The following is a 20,390-nucleotide window of genomic DNA, read 5'->3' on the forward strand; positions in this document are numbered from 1 at the left end:
GGGAAGGATAAATTAAATATCCAAATCTCAGCAGCTGAGGGATGGTCATGGTGACTCAGAGGCAGAGCTGAGAATGGGAGAAGGAACCTTCTAAAAGTTGGTCCTGAAGAAATGGAAAGAATGAGAGAGCATCGTGTTGGATGCAAATTTTCTGTCTGTTTTTCACCTGAAGGTTCAGGATCCGCTGTTTAAATAGCATAAAAATATATAAAGAGTAGATAATAATATTAAAAGTATAGGGATAAATCCAGCCTGTGTAACTGGAACCTCTCATGCTGCTGCTCTGTCCTCCCAGGATTGTGTGCTCAGTCAAACGTAGAACTTCCCAGTGCTCGAAACTTCCCCAGTTTTCAGCACTTTCACAATATTTGGCCCAGAAAGCAAAATATTTCCTCCCACTTCATTTCACAGGGGAAAAAAGAAATGGTTTTAGGGTTTTGTCTCGAACATCAAAACTGCAGAACAACTCAATTTCCCCATGATGATTTACACCCCAAAGGCAAATGGCATCGGTGCCCCACGGAGATTTGGTGGGGAAATGTTTGATTTTGACCTGGGGGATCTGCCTGTAACTTTCCCTTCCTCTGATCTCCTGGGTCAGTTTTAACTGAGTCTGAACTTTCCATGCTGAGTCCACATTTACGAGTGGGAGATGGGCAAAGACAAGGATTGATGGTGGGTTTTTGTCCAGTTTTCACATGGAGCAGACAGTCTCTAATGCAGTGCTGGCTGAACATGCAATTTCCCTGCTCTGCATCATCTCCTGGGCCGCGTTTTAGGGCGTTCACACCCGTTTTGGGGGATTTTGATCACATTCCAAAGGCTCTGCTTCCCTCTAGCGGGTTCGCTTGGCACCTTCAATTTTATTTCATTTTTAGATCCTGCCAAACCATTTTGGACAACTTTTTTTTTTTTTTTTTTTTTGAGGGTGTTGCTATTCAAAGTTCCTTCCCAATCCTACTTCTTCCACGCTTTTCTGAAGTTTAACCCTCTTCTTCCCAGGCTGGTTTCTTATTTCTGAAATACATAAATATAATCCGGTGTTAGAAAGAGACTCCTTTGTCAAAAAGCTCCAAAAAGCCTTTGTCAGGTTGCTGAAGGGATAAATTGAAGCTTTTCTGTGTGGAAATACTTCTGAAATCAGGTAGTAAGAGGTGGGGAGGTTATTTGAAATTTGGGGTGTGCAGAGGGTGTGGGTGACAGCTCGGGAGTGTGAAGCCATCTGCTCGTGCCTCAGCATCACTGAAAACGCCTGGGTTTGTAGAAATGTCTCCTTAAATCAGCTGCAACCTGTGCAGGGGGGTTTGCTTGGCTGCTGTGGAGAAAATAAGGAAGAATCCAGCAAAACAAAACCCAGCAAAGATGCAGCCTGACCTCTGACCTCCAGCCCTTCTCTTCCAGCCTCCTGCTCCGTTTGGCTCTGCGAGGCTCAGACCGAATTCAAGAGAGTGGCTGAAGAAAACGTGACCCTGCCCTGCCACCACCGCCTGGGGCTGCTGGAGCAGGGCAGCCTGGACATCGAGTGGCTGCTGCACATCTCCGAGACCGTGCAGAAAGCGGTGGGTTTGCTGAGAAAATCACTTTATTTCTGCCTTCACGCCGCCAGCCCTCGCTTTAACAGCACGCCTGGGATGAGCTTTGCAGGTTGTTCTGGTGATGAGAGCAGTGTTTAGAAAACAGAGCTGATTTAGAGAGATTGAGAATGTGGAAAAGTTATTTGATATCCACACGTGCTGTGTTGGAACGGCTTGTGTTACAATGGATTTCTTTTTAAAATATAGTGAGTCCTCATCAGATCAAGTCCAGAAGTGCCCTTCAAGCTTTCAAAATAACTTTGGATTTTGCAGGCCCGGTTTTCAAACCCTTGGTTTCAGTACAAAACTCAGTAGTTCAGTCCTTATAAAAATTAGGTCTGCAGAGACTTAAATTAGCACAGCCAAACCTCCAGACTGCTTTGATAAACTTGTGTAAGTTTAATATTTAAATATTTAATAAATATTAATATTTAATTATTAATATTTAATAAATTTGTGTAAGCCCAATATAAATATAAATCTATTTTTAATATAATTATTAATATAAAGCAGAAATAAATACAATTCTTGCATCGTGCTCAGGGTGGAAACCCAGGTTTGCTTTCCCACGCTGCGCCAGGTTTCCTGTGTGACCCTTGACAAGTCGATTAACTGGGATGGATTTGCTGTTCCACGTGAAAATAAAAGGCCAGCTCACATCTGCTCTGCTCCCCAGGTGATCACCTACTCTGGAGGCCGTGTTTATGATGACCTGAACGAGGAGCAGAAGGGACGGGTTTCCTTCACCTCCAACTTCCTCGCAGGAGATGCCTCCCTACAGATCATCTCCCTGCAGTCCAGCGATGCAGGGAAATACATCTGCAAGGTCAAGAATGCTGGGCAGTACGAGTGGGCTCGCATCACCCTCAAGGTTGTAGGTAAGGACAGTTTCTTGTTCTCCCAGAGAGGAAAAAAAGAAATCCAGGCTGGCTTTCGTGGGGAGGGATTTGTTTCAGCGGGGTATAAATACACAAAGACACCTCAAGATCAGGTTTCAGTGCCCAGTTTGTATCTGCCTCTGCATTTTTTGGCAAAGGACAGGCCACAGGAAGAGCCTAAAGAACCGGTTTGAGGTTGGTGTGATTAAATGCAAAGCCATTCTTTCCAAATGATGGCTATGAGCTCATCACCCAAAGCGGGCTGATATTCTATCTCAGCTGGCCATCACCTCCTGCTGGGCACTGGCACTTCATGTCCCAGCACCCTGAGCCGATCCCAGCCAGGGGAGGTGACAAATGAGCAGCTGGGGCTGGCATTTCCCTGCCCTGATTGCTCAGCTTTCCACACTCTGTGATCCCATGGAAGAATCCCGAGGCCTGCCAGGTGCTGCGGGCACAAGGGAGAGCTGGAGAAGCAAAGGGAGGGAAAGATGTTCTCCAAAATGTGTCTGGAAGAGAAAAGGTGATAGAGATGCACAGAACGAGGTAAAAAGTGTTAGAATGTCACTGCCAGGGCTGAGGCAGCCTGCTCCTCTGTGGGGTGACGGGGAAAGGAAAGGAGAAAGGAGAAAGGAGAAAGGAGAAAGGAGAAAGGAGAAAGGAGAAAGGAGAAAGGAGAAAGGAGAAAGGAGAAAGGAGAAAGGAGAAAGGAGAAAGGAGAAAGGAGAAAGGAGAAAGGAGAAAGGAGAAAGGAGAAAGGAGAAGAAAGGAGAAAGGAGAAAGGAGAAAGGAGAAAGGAGAAAGGAGAAAGGAGAAAGGAGAAAGGAGAAGAAAGGAGAAAGGAAAAAGGAGAAAAGGAGAAAAGGAGAAAAGAAGAAAAGGAGAAAAGGAGAAGGGGTTTTAGTCCCCTAAAAACCATCACTGGTGTGATTCCTTAAGGCATTCCACAGAAGGCAGTTCTTGGAAGCTGTTTAAATGCCAAAGGAAGGGTTTCCAGTGACAGACTCTGCTGTGTCCGCATGACCTGTCTTCTGCTCCTTCTAGAGAAACCCTCCAAGCCCAAGTGCTGGCTGGAGGGGGAGATGCTGGAAGGGAAGGAGCTGTCCCTGCAGTGCCGCTCCGCCTCGGGCACTGCCCCCATCTCGTACCGCTGGCAGCGCATCAGCGAGGAGGACGAGAGAGCCGAGCACCTCCCTCCCAACTCCAGAGTCAGTGAGTCGGGGCATTCCTTCCCTCCGAGCTCCGGGAACACGGCCTGGAGGCGACACTGAGGCTCCAGCACTCCTCCCACTGCTGCGGCTGCACCTGGGGGGATGCTCCACCTTTCCCCCCTTCTTTCCCTCCTTTCTCCCTTCTTTTCCCCTTCTTTACCCCTTCCTTCTTTCCTTCCTTCTTTCCCCCTTTCTTCCTCCCTTCTTTCTTTCTTCTTTCCCCCTTCTTTCTTCTTTCTTCTTCTTTCTTCTTTCCTTCCCCCTTGCATTGTCCTGGAGCTGTTTTGACCCCACAGATCAATTTGTGCCTGTGTGCGCTACCCACAGTTGAAGTTTCTCACTCCCTGTGATTAATCCCAGGGATGTTTTTCCCATTCCAGACATCTCGAACCCCGGGCAGGTGCTGCTGAAGAACCTGACCCAGCTGAACACGGGGCTGTACCAGTGCGTGGCCACCAACGAGGCAGGGCAGGAGAGCTGCGTGCTGCAGGTGACAGTGCAGCGTAAGTACCGCCCTTGGCAGCTGAATTCATGCACAAACACCGAGAATTTGTGTCCAAAAACGAGACAGAGGAGCTGTAACTTTGCTGGAATAAAGGGAGAGGCCATGGGGCATTTCTCTTGGGGGCTCTCAGATTTTTAGAGGATTCAGCCTCCTTTTTATCCCAATTTCCCAGCCACATTTCCCTCTCTTCACCCATTTGCTGAGGTACTTGGGAGGTCCAGACTTCCCAAATCACCCAATACAGACCCCTTCTAATGTGTACCTCCCCCTTTTCTTTTCCTTTTCTTAATCAATGGAATTCCTCTGGAATTCATGGAATTCTTCCCATTGTTTCTTTCATCCTCGGCATCCAATTTTATTTATCAGCAGTCAGTTTGTAAAGACAAACCCCTCATTCCTTTTACCCAGAACCCTGCTCCAGGAGAGCCTCCCAGCTCTCCCACCTGGAAAATTCTGTGCTTTGCCCTTTCATACTTCCACCACATCAAATATTCTTATTTATTGCACTTTTGATTTGCTCACCTGAAATGGTAACATCACAACCTGAGCCCAAATGATGGTTTCATCATTTTAGATGTCTGGGTCTTTTAGAAACCTTGATTTTCAGAATGGTTCATGAAATATAAGCAGGGAAAATGGTAAGTTAGATGTTCTGGCTAGAGTGATTGCATGAGATGACTCTCAGGAATGATTTCTCTCTGTGGATATTCCAGCAATCCAAATTTTTGTTGCACTCAGGACAGCAAAATATCTAAAGTCAGTTGGAAAGGCTGACTGCAGATAATTTTGCAGGATAAAAAGGTAACTTTTGTCACAGTTTGGTTTTAATCAGGTTTAGCCATTTGTGTCCTGAACAGCAGAGGTCAAAATTCCCTGATTAACCCCAGGAATGCAGCTCTGGGCAGGGTGTCCTTTCCATCTGCATACCAGGAAAAGGGTGGAGTTTATCACCCAAACCCAAACAATGGAGTTTAGCCCTCTCAAAGCTGGACCTGCTGTGATAAAACTAAAAAAAAAAATAAAAAAAATAAAAAAATAAAAATAAAAAAAGTCTCCTCTTGGAGATTCCAAAGCTTTGGAATTTTTCTGCCCAGCCAAGTCTGAAATGAGTGGAATATGGAATAAGGAAAACCGGTTTGCCTGAGGCGTGTGGAGTAAAAGCGTCCAGGCAGCTTTTATGGCAATTGAACTGGTTTTTAAAACAGTTTTAAAACCTCACTTGGCATTGCTAAACCCTCCAGAGGGACTGAGCCTTAAGGAAACAACTTCCAGCCAAGCCCAATCTGATTCTTTTATCAAGAAAGGTTGTGATGAGCTATCAGCAAAGGGCCCATGATCCTTGGGAAATGTTCTCTCATTACCTGGGCTGGTTTGGATGAAAAGTGCCCTGCACAGGATAGTTTCCTTTCCTCCTCTGCCTTCCTCAGTCAGGGCACTTTTTCTCCACGTTTGAATAATTCTTTCCTGAACTGGGTTCTAATCATTCAAGGGGAGCTGAAGGGGGAAAATAAAAATCCTCATGGGGAAACATTAACAGATCAAACATTCCCGTTCCTCTGGGGTGCTGCCTGCTGCCGTGTTTCACATGTGGGCTCTCCTGTCTTGGCATTTTCTGCACTTTTCTGCTCTTAGAAGGGGATTTTCCCTCCTATTTCAACTCTGCCCCACAGCTGAAGGCCCAGCACTTGTGGTTTCACCTTTGCAGAGGTGAATGCTTCACTCCCTGCCAGCTCAGCTTTAGATGAGGATAAACTGGTTCAACTTCTGCGTGGAGACACACCTAAAAAAATAACCTCCAGCGTTCTGTCCTGAGTTATTCCCAGTGCTGGGACTAAAACCCCACCACACCAACAAGGCTTCACCAATAAATTTGTTTTTTGGATGACAGATGCACAAAATATCAGCATGATCGCCGGGGCAGTGTGTGGAGTGGTGGTGGGGCTCTCCCTCCTTTTCCTGGTGGTGAGGCTGACGATAAGGAGGAAAGAAAAGAAGAGATACGAGGAAGAGGAGGCACCAAACGAAATCAGGTAACGCCTTTTATTTAATCCCACCTCCCACACTCCCTTCTCGCAGTTTCCCACCACGGTTTGAACTAACTAGAAGTAGATTTAAGTCTCTTCAAAGGTTGTTCTAAAAAGCTTTTAAAGTCTCGGTGAAATACCACCGACAAATTTCTCTGTGAGAATCTTTGTGAAGACTTTCCAGAAAATTGGATTAAAGTTCCCCCTCTTCTTTCCCCTGGTAAATTAGCACAGACCTCAACCAACTGTTTTCTCTCACATTTGCAATTTCGGTATTTTGAAGCATTTGCATATTCTTTTGTGGTGTTAAATTGAAGCTGCTTGTCAGTTGTGGTTCTGAGAGGGTTTGGAGGTGGTTTTCTTGCCTTCTTCCCATTTCTTTTCTTTCTTTATTTTATTTTTCTTTCCTTTCTTTCCCCCTCTTCTTCCCTTCTTACCCCTTTCTTTTCCTTCTTTCCCCTTCTTCCCACTTTCTTTCCACCTTTTTTCCCCCTTCTTTCCCCTTTCTTTCCCCCTTCTTTCTCCCATTCTTTTCCTTATTTCTCCCATTCTTTCCCCCTTCCTTCTCCACTCTTTCTCCCTTCTTTACTCATCTTTCCCCCTTCTTTTCCCTTCTTTTGCCCTTCTTTCTTCCATTCTTTCCCTTATTTCTCCCTTCCTTCTCCCTTCTTTCCCCCTTCTTTCTTCTCTCTTTCCCCTCTTCTCTGCCCCCTTCTTTCTTCCTTCTTTCCCCTGCTTTTCCCCCTTCTTTTCCCCTTTCCTTTCCCCCTTCTTTCCCCCTTTTTTCTCCCCTTTTTTCCCCCTTTTTTCTCCCCTTCTTTCCCCCTTTTTTTTCCCCTTCTTTCCCCCTTTTTTCTCCCCTTTTTTCCCCCTTTTTTCTCCCCTTCTTTCGCCCACTCCGGGTGATTTGCAGCAGCAGCACGGAGCGAGGGGTAGCTTTTCTGGTGGTGTTTGAGCCCTGTGTGTGTTTCCCTTGCAGGGAAGATGCCGAGGCACCCAAGGCACACCTCGTCAAACCCAGCTCTTCCTCCTCCGGCTCCAGGAGCTCCCGCTCGGGTTCCTCCTCCACCAGGTCCACAGCCAACAGTGCCTCCCGCAGCCAGCGGACTTTGTCCACCGAGGCCACCCCGCACCTGACCCCTCCCCAGTACAGCCAGAGGCAGCTGGACAGGAAAGACCCCGAGCCAAAGAAAGTCGATTACAACAACCTGGTGAAGCTGGGAGCGCCAGCGGTGATGGTGCCCGCGCAGAGCCGGGCGTTCCAGACCGTGTGAGCATCCTGGGAGCCAGAGCAACACTTCACACACCACCAGCCACTTTAGCATCCTTAGGGTAGCTAGTTCTCTTCCTGGCCAGCTTAATCTTAATCACTCGGGATTATTCACACCACGAGAAGCCCTCCCACTCAATTCTTTCTGAACATCTTCCAGCACTGAGGTTCTGATACTGACAGATATATTGGAGGGAAAAGGGAGCTTCTTTTTAAATTATCTTTTTTTTTTTCTTTTTCCTTTGACTGAGCATTTAAAACCTACGACAGCAAAGCGCTGTACGAGTGAAAAGAAGCCAAACCTCAGGATTTTTTAAAAGGGATCAACAGAGACTTAAAGATGCATAATACTCCAGACAGGTTTTGTGGGGAGGGAGCCCCCAGGGCTGGTTTTAGAGAAGTGTCTCGAAGATGAGTTGTCTTAAGTGAAGATTTTGGGGCTGAGGGTGTCCAGCCTCAAAGGGAACTGACAGGTGCTTCACGTTTCCTGCATTCAGTGAAATACTGGAGGCTGCAACTAAAGGATCACCCCCAAAGGACAAGAGATGCAGTATTAAAGTGTCTGAACTAAACTCTGTACTAAAGGGAAAGGACCTTTTCTGTCGAGAAAACAGAGGTGCTTTAATTGCCAGAATAAACTTAGGGCCAGGAGCCTGAATCTGCTTCCATGGGCAGCACTGCAGAGCCACGGGAGCCCCACTGGAGGGGTGGCCATGGCTAATGAGCCTTAGAGAGAGCAGAACTGGGCACTGAATCCAGCAGGGAGGCAGTGCCCGAACGGGGAACGCCACCAATGCACCAAAAACAGGATGGAGCGTTTGGAAGAGCTCTTGGTTATTGCCAGCTGGAGAACTGGCCAGGTTTGGAGGGAGAAGTCTCATGGAAAGTTCTTCCCAAGCCTGAACGAGCAGCAGTCCTGAGCTGACCCCCAGGGAAGGCCTGAAGGATTCCCAGACAGGAAAACACACCTGGGACAGGTAAACAAACACCAAGCACTGCTCCCATTAGGAAATCTTTGTGTGCTTTGTTCCACTCCCACCCCAAATGCTGGGCCATGTGCCAGAGCCGAGGCTTAAACCTTTAGCAAGACTCTTAAAGAATTGCAAGAATTGTAAAAAATATTTTTTGTGAGCAGCCAGGTTAAGCGTTTCCATGGAATATGAAGTTAGGAAAGGATGGGAGGTAGGGACAGATGCAGAATTCTGTTGCTGATATTTTCCTCAGAAGGATTTGGCTCTGACTGCTGCTACACACAAGACACTGAGCTTCTAGATTCCTCTATTCCTGGTGATTTTCTGTTTAAAGAATGAGGGTGTTTGGGGGTTTTTTTCCCCCATTTGAGGGAGGAAAAGGGTTTCTCCAATTTGTGGGAAGAGCCTACAGAAGATGGATGAGCACAGAAGAACCACAGATCTATAATGCTTTCACTCCAGGATTGTCATTAATCTCCTTTTCTGACTGAGACACAGAATTCTATTTTCTTTTCTTGAGATCTTTGACATCCTCATCAAAGCCAAGCCGTGCTCTGGCTACTTCCATATGGGAAAGAGTTTTCAAACTTGCCCTACACTGTATGAGACCCAAAATTCCATTGCTTTCTCTACCCCAGATTAACCCTTGGCAGGACAAATTGCTGATGCTGTGCAGGGAAAGCAATCCCAGTTTTAAGCAAGGGAGACCTTGAGGTGTTGGATAAGCTGCTCCTTCCGTGACAGCTGCTGGTGGTGGATCCTCCAGGAGCACATCCCTGGATCAGCTGTGTGTGAAGCAGCAGCTCTGGGTGTCTGTCATTCCTCTGCTTTGTTTTTCTTCCCTGAGCCCTGAAGGCTCCAAAGCACTCCCAAGCCATTCCAGAGCTGGGAAAATTCCAAAAGCAGGAACAGGATGGTGAAAGCAGCTTGTGGGTTCTTCTGTGGGTGCTCATTGTGCTGAACCTGCCCTGTGCTGCCCCTGAGGATCCTCACCCTGTGCAGACACCCAGGAGCGCTTTTCCCGTGCCTGAGCCTCCAGGAGCTCCTCACCACAAACCGAGGGTGACAATTCCAGCAGCTGAGCTGGCCACAGCTCAGCCAAAAGCTCTGGGGCAGCTTTGAGCCACAGCCCAGGCTGGTAATTAGCAGAGAGGAGGCTCTGCAGCCTGCAGGGAGGAGAATTCACCCCGGGAGGTTTTCCTGGAGCCTTTGGGCAGCCCTGGCAGCCTCTCCTGCTGTTAAACCTCCCTGTGCTGACAGCTTTGGGCAAGGTCAGGCAGAGGTGCAGTGGCTGAAGCCTGGCCTGGGGGATGGATGCTGCCTGCTCCAAACCCTGCTGCCTTGAAATTTCCAAACCCTGTTGGGATGCAGGAGCTGTCCAGGTATCTGCTACAGCCCACACATCAGGGATTGACAGGGAAGGGAGAACTTCATCACCCGAAGGAAACAGGAGAAAGGGATCATTCCAAAGGGTTTTTTTCCAAAGGTTTTATTTTCCAAGCTCCAGCTGATCAGGAGTTGCACCAGGGAAGCAGATAAGCCAAACCCTGTTTTGTAAAATAGTGTATTAAAGCATTTACTGTCATATACCAGCTATTACTCGTGTGATTAAATGCCTACAATGTTATGTAGCTTTTTGTTTCGCAGCAGCTAAACCAAGCTTCCATCTCTGCTACCTGCTATGATTGGTGTACTTGTACTGTGTCTGAACAACTCAGAGGAAAGCAAATATTTATTATTGATTCCTTCGAATCAATGATTTCATAATTATTATTTTTTTTTTGGTTGGTTGTTTTATAAATAAAGGCGCTGCAGCTGAAGTGCTGCAGCTCAACTCAACTCGTACCACTTTCTGTGGTGTGATGTGCTTCGTGCTGTCAAGCTGAATCCAAAGGGGAGAAAAAAGGATGGAGTTAAAAATACCATTTTTAAGCTAAGCAGGCCTATGTGCATATTTGCATGGGAAGCGTGGGGAAGCTGGGCTTTTTTTCCTGGATATTTTTCAGTCTAAATTAGGTGATATTTCACAAAAGATGTGAAACCCGGGGTGACACATGGAAGTACAAGTGGTTTTATCTTCCATGAGGCCATTTCACCTGGGATATTTTGGCTGAGGACGTAGGTGCTGGAAGCCAACCTGGTAAATAAATAATGCTAGCAAAACAAGGCCTGGTGGCTTCATCCTCGCCCTGCTGTGACCTTCCTGCTGAACCAGCCCACGTGCCTGGCTTTCCTCATGAGCTCTGAGGTGAGGAGGAAACCTTGAGCTGTGCTCAGCCACTTCAGATCCCTGCAGATAAACCTCTGGAGCCAGCCAAGGAGCTGGGGATGGGATTTAGGGAAGCTGGTGGTTGGTTTGTCTCAGCCTTCTTTTCCCCCCAGGGTGTTTTGCAGAAGTGCCCAGACATCAGCAATCCTCCTTGCTGAAATCTGGGAGCAAAAATTGCAACATTAATTAGGCAGTATTTAAAACAAAGCAGGGTGACAACACAGTGGTCTCAGGGGTGTGTCCCTAATTCCAGAGCAAACGCTGCTCCTGCTCCCGGTGGAGTTGATGACATTAAAAACCCTGATAAGGTGACACGTTTTGAGAGGAGAGGTGCAGTTGAAGACTTTTGTACAGGATCAGGAATTTGGGGTTATTTTTAACCCCGAGCAATTTGTCCTGACACACTGAGAGGGGGGGATCCCCGTGGGAAAGGGAAGGGAGGGCCTTGGAAATGTGTGATTTTCAAGCTTCAGCAGATGCAAAAGTTTTATATAAATAAATGCTGCTGTGGTGAGCAGCAGGAATGCCTTTGGTAATCTCCCTTCTCCTCCCAATTCTGTTTTAAACACTGAAAGGAGAAGCACTGCTAGATCCTTAATATCTTAAATTCACTCCCAAAAATAACGTTTCAATCCACAATTTGGAAAGAAAAAAAACTCCACACTAAATACTCAAAGTAAACCCCGTCCAACCTGCCAAGCTTTAATGTTTGTGATATCAAGTTAATGAGCTCCTTTTGTCCAGTTTAACAGCCTCTAATTTCTGATGGAGTGAGTCATTTGCAAACTGCCCTCCTCCCTGCACTGACTCACTGCAGTTTCAGGCTGCCTCCCCTTGCTCTCAGCCTGCTCTGTGAAATGTGCTTGCACATCTAAATGTCACTGTGGCATCCCAAGGTGCTATTCTTAGGCCCTACCGAAATTCTGCCCATGGTTTTTTAAAAAAAAACCTCAAAAAACCACCCCAAAGGCCAACAGCAAGGTGGGTTCAGTGTGAGTTACGCTGAGGAGCATCTCTGGAGTAACCTTGGAGCAGAATAGCACAGGAGCCTGGACTCTGGACAGGGTGGAGTGAGCTTTGCACGCCTTTCCTGGCCAGGTGTACCATGGTTTGTACGAGAGGCACAGCTGGTGCTCCCTTTCAGCACCCCTTCCCCTGTCCTGCCTTTGACCTTCTGCACCCCAATTCCAGCTCCAAACCCTGCCCTCGATGTCACCTCAAAATCCCCGTTCAGCTTCCAGCCCTGTGCGTGGCAGAGCAGGAACAGGAGCCACAAACCAGCTCAACAGCGGTGACCTCCCTTGGGGCCAGCACCTGTGCCACTGGTGGGGTGCAGGACTGGTGTTATTGGGGTGCAGGATGGTGTCAGTGGGGTGCAGGATGTTATTGGGGTGCAGGATGGTGTTATTGGGGTGCAGGATGGTGTCAGTGGGGTGCAGGATGGTGTTATTGGGGTGCAGGATGGTGTCAGTGGGGTGCAGGATGTTATTGGGGTGCAGGATGGTGTTACTGGGGTGTAGGATGGTGTTATTGGGGTGCAGGATGTTACTGGGGTGCAGGATGGTGTTATTGGGGTGCAGGATGGTGGCTGGCACTGGGTCACCAGCTGAGCCAGATCTCTGCGTCACGTCCCCTCACCGAGGTCACCCCAAATTGCCACGGAAAGCGATGTGGCCACCCTTGTCCCAGGATGTGGCTTGCACACAGCAAATTATCACAGAGAGACACAAGGAACATCTGTTCCTGTGTCCCTGTATTGGACTTTGAAGTGCTACCAAGGGCATTTTTGTCTAAAGTCAACCTGGGAGAACATGAAATGTATTTTTTTGTGCAATGGAAGTTCCTTTGCCTGTTTTCCCAGTATGGCCCAGCCTGGCCAGGACTCAGTGTTTGTGTTCCCTGCTCCTGGCTTTTCCACTCAGCCTTTATTCCATGTAAACATTGGCTGCACTGGCTGCAGGTCACAGCCCTGAGCGTGACCTCGGGTGATTCCCGACCTCTGCCCAGCTCCCCTCATCCCAAAGGACACCAAAACCCCCACGGTTTTCCACCATTTCCCTTCCCACGGCAATAAATCCGTGCTGGGAGCTGGATTATCCATGCAGGACACACCAAGGGCTGACAGCCTGCCCTTGGCTTGCACTGACGCTGCTGATGGATGGGGACATTTAAGATTATAAATGTACATTATTATGGATTATAAAGTGTGGAGATGCTGAGGGGGCTTTTACTCTGTGGAATAAGCAGTTCTGGTGTCTAAAACACCGCAAACACGGCTTCCTGCGAGAGAAACAGGGCGCGGGGGTAAACCTGGGAACGTTCCTTTGAATTACAGAAGAGAACATGGAGGATGCTGGTTATTGTACTTGAGAGATTTACTGAGAACACGCCGCGGGAAACGCCAGGCAATGGCTGCGAGCATGAGAACGGGGAATGCCGCCATTCCTGAGGGGAAGGAGGGATCTCGGCGGGCACAGCGGGGCTCGGGGGCACAGGGGGACCCCTGAAGGCCGTGCCCAGGCTTGCCCCTCATGGCGCCGCCATCTTGCGCTTCCCCTTGCCCGCCGCTCTCCTTCCCCCACCGCCCTCTATGCAAATCACCCGCCATTCCCGCGCGCCGATTGGCCCCTCCCGCCCCATTGCGAAATATGCAAATAAGGATCCGGCGCGCAGCGCGACGATTGGCTGAAAAGCCCGCCCTCTCCCCGCGCTCCGCCTCCCACCCGTGTCGTCACTGGATATGCGGACTCTGATTGGTCAAGGCGCGAGGAAAGCCGCGCCCACCGCGGGGTTTGGGGGGGCGCGGGGAAAGCGCATGAAGGTTCGAGAACGCGGGGCCGGCCGGCGCGCAACGCCCCCTTCCGGCGTGCGTCACGCACGGCACGGACCAATCACTGGCGGGTGGGAGGGCGGGATCTACGCGCTGAGTGGTCAGAGCTGTGCAGGGGAGGCGTGGCCTTCTGGAAGGTTCTGGGCGGGTATAAAAGTGCGGCGCGGCGGGCGCGGGGCATTGAGCGAGCCGGAGCTGAGCTGTGAACCTGCCCAGTGTTTGAACGAGAGACCGGGCCGGACTGCAGGTAACGGGGCTGGAGGAACGGGGAGGGCATGGAGGGACGTAGCCGCTGTGGAGTGGTGTACGGAGGGTGCTGGAGGCAGCTCTGAGGAGGCTTGGAAAAGGGTGGGGGCCTTCCCGGGTGGTTTTGTGTCCTGAGGGGCCGTTCTGCTGCGGGAACGGGGAGCGGGTGGCGAGTACAGGCTCATTTTGGGTGGCTGCGGTGCATTTTTTTTATCCCGGCGTTTGTACGCTTTTCTCGTAAATGAGATGCGCCGCGGGAGGGGGAGGAGCGGGGACTCCGCTCTTTCCCCCCGCCTCCATTAATTTTTATCGAAACGGGGGAGGGGAGAAGAGGGGAGGGCCCGCGGAGGCGCAGCGGCGATCTTGGCTCGCTGGGGGGCGGCCTGGGGCGGTGCCGGGGCATAGCGGATGCTGCAGTGCCCGGCGGTGAGGAAGGAAGGAGCCGCGTGGGTGGAGAGCAGCCACGTGTGGGATGTGGGGGAGGGATGGCTCAAAGAGGGGGGGGAATCGGTGTCGCACGGGGCTGGGGCCATGCCAGCGCACGCGGCCCGCCCGGAGGGGACTCCATTTCCCGGCAGCCCCCGGGCACGCCCCGCCGCCGTGGTCACGTTGCGCGGGAGGCGCGGGGCAGGCTGGGACTGGGAGTCCCGCGCCACGTGGTGCGGGGGACGCCCAGCGGCGGAGGCGGGGAATGCAGCCGGTGTGCGCTGCCGGGGCCACGTGCGATAACGGGGCTGGAATTCCAGGGATCATCCGGAGTTCACAGCGCGGGTTAGGATCCAGTTACAGCTCCTTGCAGTAGGGCACGTTTCACTACATCGGGCTGCTCCCAGCCCCATGTCGCCTGCCTTTCAAAATTTAAAAGATTAAATAGCCCCTTTTTTTTTTTTTTTTGCAAGTTATACCAGCTTCACTTTTAACTAAGTTATTCTTATTTTTCCCTTTTTTTTTTTCAGACAAGATGTCGAAGGGACCAGCTGTCGGGATTGATCTTGGCACCACCTACTCCTGTGTTGGAGTGTTCCAGCATGGGAAGGTGGAGATCATTGCCAATGACCAGGGCAACCGCACCACACCGAGCTATGTGGCCTTCACAGACACAGAGAGGCTCATCGGGGATGCTGCCAAGAACCAGGTGGCCATGAACCCCACCAACACAGTCTTCGGTAAGGCTGCAGGATTGGCACACTTGGGAGTGATTAAAGAGATTTTTCCTAGTTAGCAGCAAGGCTAAAGCTGTCTCAAAGAAATTAAAGCATCTAAGTTATTCTTAAACTGGATACAGTTGTGTAATTGGAAGTTAGAAGTATGTAGGAAAAAAAAGGTATTTTAAAAAGTACTTGCATTTTTAGTAAGAATTCTAGGTTTTTAGTTAGGAATGACTGTTTCTAATATGGCTATTTTCCAGATGCAAAACGATTGATTGGGCGCAGATTCGATGACTCTGTGGTCCAGTCTGACATGAAGCACTGGCCCTTCACTGTGGTGAACGATGCTGGCAGACCCAAGGTCCAGGTCGAGTACAAAGGCGAGACAAAGAGTTTCTACCCAGAAGAAATCTCTTCCATGGTTTTAACCAAAATGAAGGAAATTGCAGAAGCGTATCTTGGAAAGGTGAGTCTTGGGACCGAAGTGAGATGTGATGAGTTGTTCTGTGTGAGGACTCCTGTCCCTGACTGAGCTGTTTTTGCTCTGTCCTGCAGACTGTTACCAATGCAGTAGTGACTGTCCCAGCCTATTTCAACGACTCCCAGCGCCAGGCAACGAAAGATGCCGGAACTATTGCAGGGCTCAACGTGCTGCGGATCATCAACGAGCCCACAGCAGCTGCCATTGCCTATGGGCTGGACAAGAAGGTATGCAGGGGTCACTGTGTCTGGCCAGTGTAAACTGTTAGAGCAGTGCTGAGAATTGAGTAATGAAAACGGATGTTTTCTCCAGGTTGGTGCTGAAAGGAACGTCCTCATCTTCGACCTGGGTGGCGGCACCTTCGATGTGTCCATCCTGACCATCGAAGATGGCATCTTTGAGGTGAAATCCACGGCAGGGGACACCCACTTGGGTGGGGAGGACTTCGACAACCGCATGGTGAACCACTTCATCGCCGAGTTCAAGCGCAAGCACAAGAAGGACATCAGCGAGAACAAGCGCGCCGTGCGCCGCCTGCGCACCGCCTGCGAGCGCGCCAAGCGCACCCTGTCCTCCTCCACCCAGGCCAGCATCGAGATTGACTCCCTCTACGAGGGCATCGACTTCTACACCTCCATCACCAGGGCTCGCTTCGAGGAGCTCAACGCCGACCTGTTCCGTGGCACCCTGGACCCTGTGGAGAAGGCCCTGAGGGATGCCAAGCTGGACAAGTCGCAGATCCACGACATCGTGCTGGTGGGAGGCTCCACGCGCATCCCCAAGATCCAGAAGCTGCTGCAGGACTTCTTCAACGGCAAAGAGCTCAACAAGAGCATCAACCCCGATGAGGCTGTGGCGTATGGTGCAGGTAATTAATGCAGCTCTGCAGCTCTTGGTGCTGCAAGCTCTGGTGTGGGGGCCCTGGGTTTTCCAGCTGAATCACGAAAGCTTTCCAAAGCTGTAGGAATTCCCCTTGGACTTGCAATGATGAATCAGATTCCAAAGCCATTCGTAGTTTCCACCAGAAGTTGAAAGACTTGTGATGGTCGAAGTACCTTCCTTGGATGTCTGAGCGAGCCAGGTGCCACCAGCAAGGTTCACAGGGTACATTTGGCAGGGTTTTCAACGCTGTGTCTCTCTCTCTCCAGCTGTGCAGGCTGCTATCCTGTCTGGAGACAAGTCTGAGAACGTGCAGGATCTGCTGCTGCTGGACGTGACTCCCCTGTCCCTGGGTATTGAGACAGCTGGGGGGGTCATGACAGTCCTGATCAAGCGCAACACCACCATCCCCACCAAGCAGACCCAGACCTTCACAACCTACTCTGACAACCAGCCTGGGGTGCTGATCCAGGTAAGCAGAGAGCTCTGGGGTAGTTACAGGACACTCTCAGTGCTTTCACTGGTTGGTACTTAAGATCATTTTTAGGCCAGAGGTGTTAAATTCCTGTAATTTGTAAATTGCTGGTTGCTGTGATGAAAGTGACTCCAAAGCCATTCGTAGTTTCCACCAGAAGTCGAAAGACTGGTGTTGGTCCAAGTACCTTCCTTGGATGTCTGAGCGACCACATCCCTTCAGGATAATAATGAAATAACCCTTTATTACAATTTCAGTGACACACTGTGATGGTTTTTCTCCTCAGGTGTACGAAGGAGAGCGTGCTATGACCAAGGACAACAACTTGCTGGGCAAGTTTGAGCTGACTGGAATTCCCCCTGCCCCCAGAGGAGTCCCTCAGATCGAGGTCACTTTTGATATCGATGCCAATGGCATCCTGAACGTGTCTGCTGTGGATAAGAGCACTGGCAAGGAGAACAAGATCACCATCACAAACGACAAGGGTAAGGATCTGCTCTCCTGAGGGGTGGGAGAGCACTGAAAAATGGGGTTGTCAAGCTCTGCCTTGTGTTTTAGTCAGAACTTGGCTGTAACAGTGTTTTCACACAGATAAATCTGTGTGAGCCTTTAAGTTGTAGTAATGAACAAATTCATAAGAAAGCACATTCTAGGCCTCCTCACCCCTCAGATTTGAAGTGTGTAATGTTTGGGAATTTGAATGATTCCCTAAGAAGGGCTGAGTCCAAACTGATGAGTTGTGTTCTCTGCAGGCCGACTGAGCAAGGAGGACATCGAGAGGATGGTGCAGGAGGCAGAGAAGTACAAGGCAGAGGATGAGAAGCAGCGGGATAAGGTCTCCTCCAAGAATTCCCTGGAGTCCTACGCCTTCAACATGAAAGCCACTGTGGAAGATGAGAAGCTCCAGGGCAAGATCTCTGATGATGACAAGCAGAAAATCCTGGACAAATGCAATGAGATCATCAACTGGCTGGACAAGAACCAGGTATGTCACATTCCATGTTCAGTTCCCAGGGTCTGGCTGAGCCACAGGGAAAGTTGAGGATGGAGGAAAAGCCCTGGTTGCTGTGATGAAAGAGATTCCAAAGCCATTCGTAGTTTCCACCAGAAGTCGAAAGACTGGTGTTGGTCCAAGTACCTTCCTTGGATGTCTGAGCGACCACAGCTTGGGGAGCACAAAGGGTTTCCAATCCCTCCTGTTCCCAGCTGGCTGCCTTGCAGGAATTTGTTACAGGATGATGCAGAATTGCTCCCTGCTCCAGGAGCACTGTGAGATGCTAAAACCGAGCAGATTCTGCCTTTAATGAATAAAGCCTGGCTTGGTGCTGGGGCTGTTGGAATGGGGCTGTGCTGCTTCCCTCCTGGGCTGTGTCATGAACAGAAGCAGCTGAGCTCTTGTTTGTTTTGCAGACGGCCGAGAAGGAGGAGTTTGAGCACCAGCAGAAGGAGCTGGAGAAGGTTTGCAACCCCATCATCACCAAGCTGTACCAGAGCGCAGGAGGGATGCCCGGTGGGATGCCTGGAGGATTCCCAGGGGGTGGAGCTCCTCCTTCCGGGGGAGCCTCCTCTGGCCCAACCATCGAGGAGGTGGACTAAGGACAGCGGGAAATGCATTCCACTAGCAGTTAGTGTTGGAGGAGACCCCCGGCTGGGGGTTGGAGTGAAGGACCCAATCCTGTAGGCACATCTGGGTTTATTTTGCCAGATTAAAAACTCCATAACTGAGCTGCTGTAAACACAGAAAGGAGAAAAAAAAAAAAGGAAATCAAAATGGAACAAAACATTTTTTCTGGGCATTTTAAATACTTGAAAATGTGCACAGGTGGGAGATGAATACCATTGCACTTTACAGTACTGTAAATGAGTGGAAATGCAATTCATGTCCTAAAGAATAAAAACTATTTAATGGGCATCACACTGTCTCTGCCTTCACTTGCTTGTACCAGCTTGACCAGAGTAAATAAAGGGAAAAATCCTAAACTACAGGGAAGTGCTGCTTAACTGGGCATGGTCCAGGGGGGTGTTGCAGTGGGAAAAGAGGTTTGGAACCAGGTGCTGCTTAATTATTTAACATTTAATTAACATTTAGAGATGGATTTTTGATATGGGTTATTATGTGTGGCAGGAAATCTCAGAATTAATTAGGTTGGAGAAGACCTTTTGGATGAATCCAGCCTGTAAATTGCATCTTGTAAATCTGAATACTGGATAATGAGTTTTTCTTAAGGGAATTGCCAGCTGAAGTGTTTGAACTTGCAGCAGGGGTCAGAGGTGAGGAGTTGGAGAATTTGCTGGCTGGGGAGAGGTGGCTTTTCAGCAAAAACTGGCAATGTCTCAGTCTTCAATGAAAAACACTGCTCTTATGTATAAATGTGTTTATATACTACCAGTGGAGGAGCAATTAATTAAATTACATCTAGAATCAGAAAATTCTTAGAGCAGTTTTGGGTTGGGGGAACATGGAGAGATGATCCAGTGCAGGGCTGAAAAGTATTTTTTTTTAAATATAAAAAATATTTTTTTTTTCAAATGACTGGTGTGGGGCTTCACCCACCTCCAAAGAAATGATTTCCCTTGAGCTGTTCCCATCAATCCTGCCCCAGGATCCCAGCAGAAATCCTTCCCTTTAATTGCAGCTGCTCCAGGTCGTTTTTGGGCTGTGCCAGAGCTGGGTCTGGTACCCGAGCCCTGGGGTTGACACTGAGAGAATTCAATGGGTAAAATGAAAACTCCTCAGGGGCACTCAGGGAATTCTTTCCCCACTTTACAGGCAGGAGTTCAGGTATTCCAAGGAAAGCTGGGATCCATCACCAACATTCCTGTGTCCCTTCTCCATCCTCAGCTCCACACACAGCACCAGCCCCCACGGAGCTCTGGGACATCCCTGGGCTGAATTTGGGTCAAAAACATCCCTGGATGCTCATCCCTGTTTTATCCCAAACCAGCTCTGGACAAACCTCTGGAGAAATTCACCTGTCCCAGCCCAATCCAGGTGCTTTTGGCTGTGCCTCAGTTTCCCCATGCTGCCTGTGTGCTGCCAGCCATGAGAATTCCCTAATGACAACTAGGGAATAAAGAATTAATTAATCACACAAAACAAGGAGAGGCAATTAGGGTTTAAATACATTTTGGTTTGGGGACCCTGCTGGCACTGCTGGTGCTGGGCCACCAGATAGCAGCACCTGCCCACGGAATGGCACAGGTCCCTTTTTTGGGACCCCTCTGGGTTTGTTACATCACCCCAAAACATGGATGGTGTTTAATTTGAGCCAGAGCATCACCTCCCACTAATGGTGTGTGCAAAGTTTTTGTTGCCTTGAGGGCCACGAAGTGGAAATGGGGTTTGGAAAGTGATGTTTTAGGGTATTTTGTGGGTTAAGGGAGTTCCTGGGGGCTCTCAGAGCCTGGTGGGGCTCAGGGAGGAGGGTTTGGAGGGGCAATCCTACAAACACAGGAGGAGCTCAGGGGCTGTGCAGGACCCAGAGGGGACAGAAGGAGCTGCTGCAGCCCCAGCAGCACCTGAACGACAGCACCAGGCACTTCTAGAGGAAAAACAAGGGAAAACTAAACCAAATTTATGGGATTTCTGCATTGATCACAACAAGGAAACACAAAGAGTTGTGTGCAAA

At 49.5% G+C, this 20,390-nt stretch overlaps 2 protein-coding genes and 3 non-coding genes across 5 annotated transcripts in view; all 5 read left to right on the forward strand.

The window, feature by feature from the left end:
* CLMP (CXADR like cell adhesion molecule) overlaps positions 1-10,272 on the forward strand; it is a 41,815-nt gene extending 31,543 nt beyond the window's left edge. The window contains exons 3-8 of the mRNA XM_023941475.2: positions 1,402-1,559; positions 2,251-2,452; positions 3,497-3,664; positions 4,044-4,166; positions 6,057-6,198; positions 7,172-10,272. Coding sequence (XP_023797243.2) covers positions 1,402-1,559; positions 2,251-2,452; positions 3,497-3,664; positions 4,044-4,166; positions 6,057-6,198; positions 7,172-7,466 — 1,088 coding nt within the window. The 3' untranslated portion in view covers positions 7,467-10,272. The remainder of the gene's footprint in view (positions 1-1,401; positions 1,560-2,250; positions 2,453-3,496; positions 3,665-4,043; positions 4,167-6,056; positions 6,199-7,171) is intronic.
* Positions 10,273-12,707: 2,435 nt separating this feature from the next.
* On the forward strand, positions 12,708-18,676 carry HSPA8 (heat shock protein family A (Hsp70) member 8). Its single transcript, XM_086861344.1, has 9 exons — positions 12,708-13,779; positions 14,735-14,944; positions 15,187-15,392; positions 15,482-15,634; positions 15,720-16,275; positions 16,556-16,758; positions 17,048-17,246; positions 17,514-17,746; positions 18,172-18,676. The coding sequence occupies exons 1-9, from the start codon at positions 13,443-13,445 to the stop codon at positions 18,355-18,357; spliced, it is 2,283 nt and encodes a 760-aa protein (XP_086717470.1). The 5' UTR covers positions 12,708-13,442; the 3' UTR covers positions 18,358-18,676.
* Positions 16,387-16,483, forward strand: LOC111939420 (small nucleolar RNA SNORD14). Its single transcript, XR_002869283.2, has one exon. It is a non-coding gene; the product is annotated as a small nucleolar RNA SNORD14 (small nucleolar RNA).
* On the forward strand, positions 16,873-16,969 carry LOC111939422 (small nucleolar RNA SNORD14). Its single transcript, XR_002869285.1, has one exon. It is a non-coding gene; the product is annotated as a small nucleolar RNA SNORD14 (small nucleolar RNA).
* LOC111939421 (small nucleolar RNA SNORD14) lies at positions 17,824-17,920 on the forward strand. Its single transcript, XR_002869284.2, has one exon. It is a non-coding gene; the product is annotated as a small nucleolar RNA SNORD14 (small nucleolar RNA).
* Positions 18,677-20,390: the final 1,714 nt, after the last annotated feature.

Source organism: Cyanistes caeruleus, chromosome 23 (genome assembly GCF_971803275.1).
Source record: "Cyanistes caeruleus chromosome 23, bCyaCae1.hap1.1, whole genome shotgun sequence".
In the NCBI taxonomy this organism is placed as follows: domain Eukaryota; kingdom Metazoa; phylum Chordata; class Aves; order Passeriformes; family Paridae; genus Cyanistes; species Cyanistes caeruleus.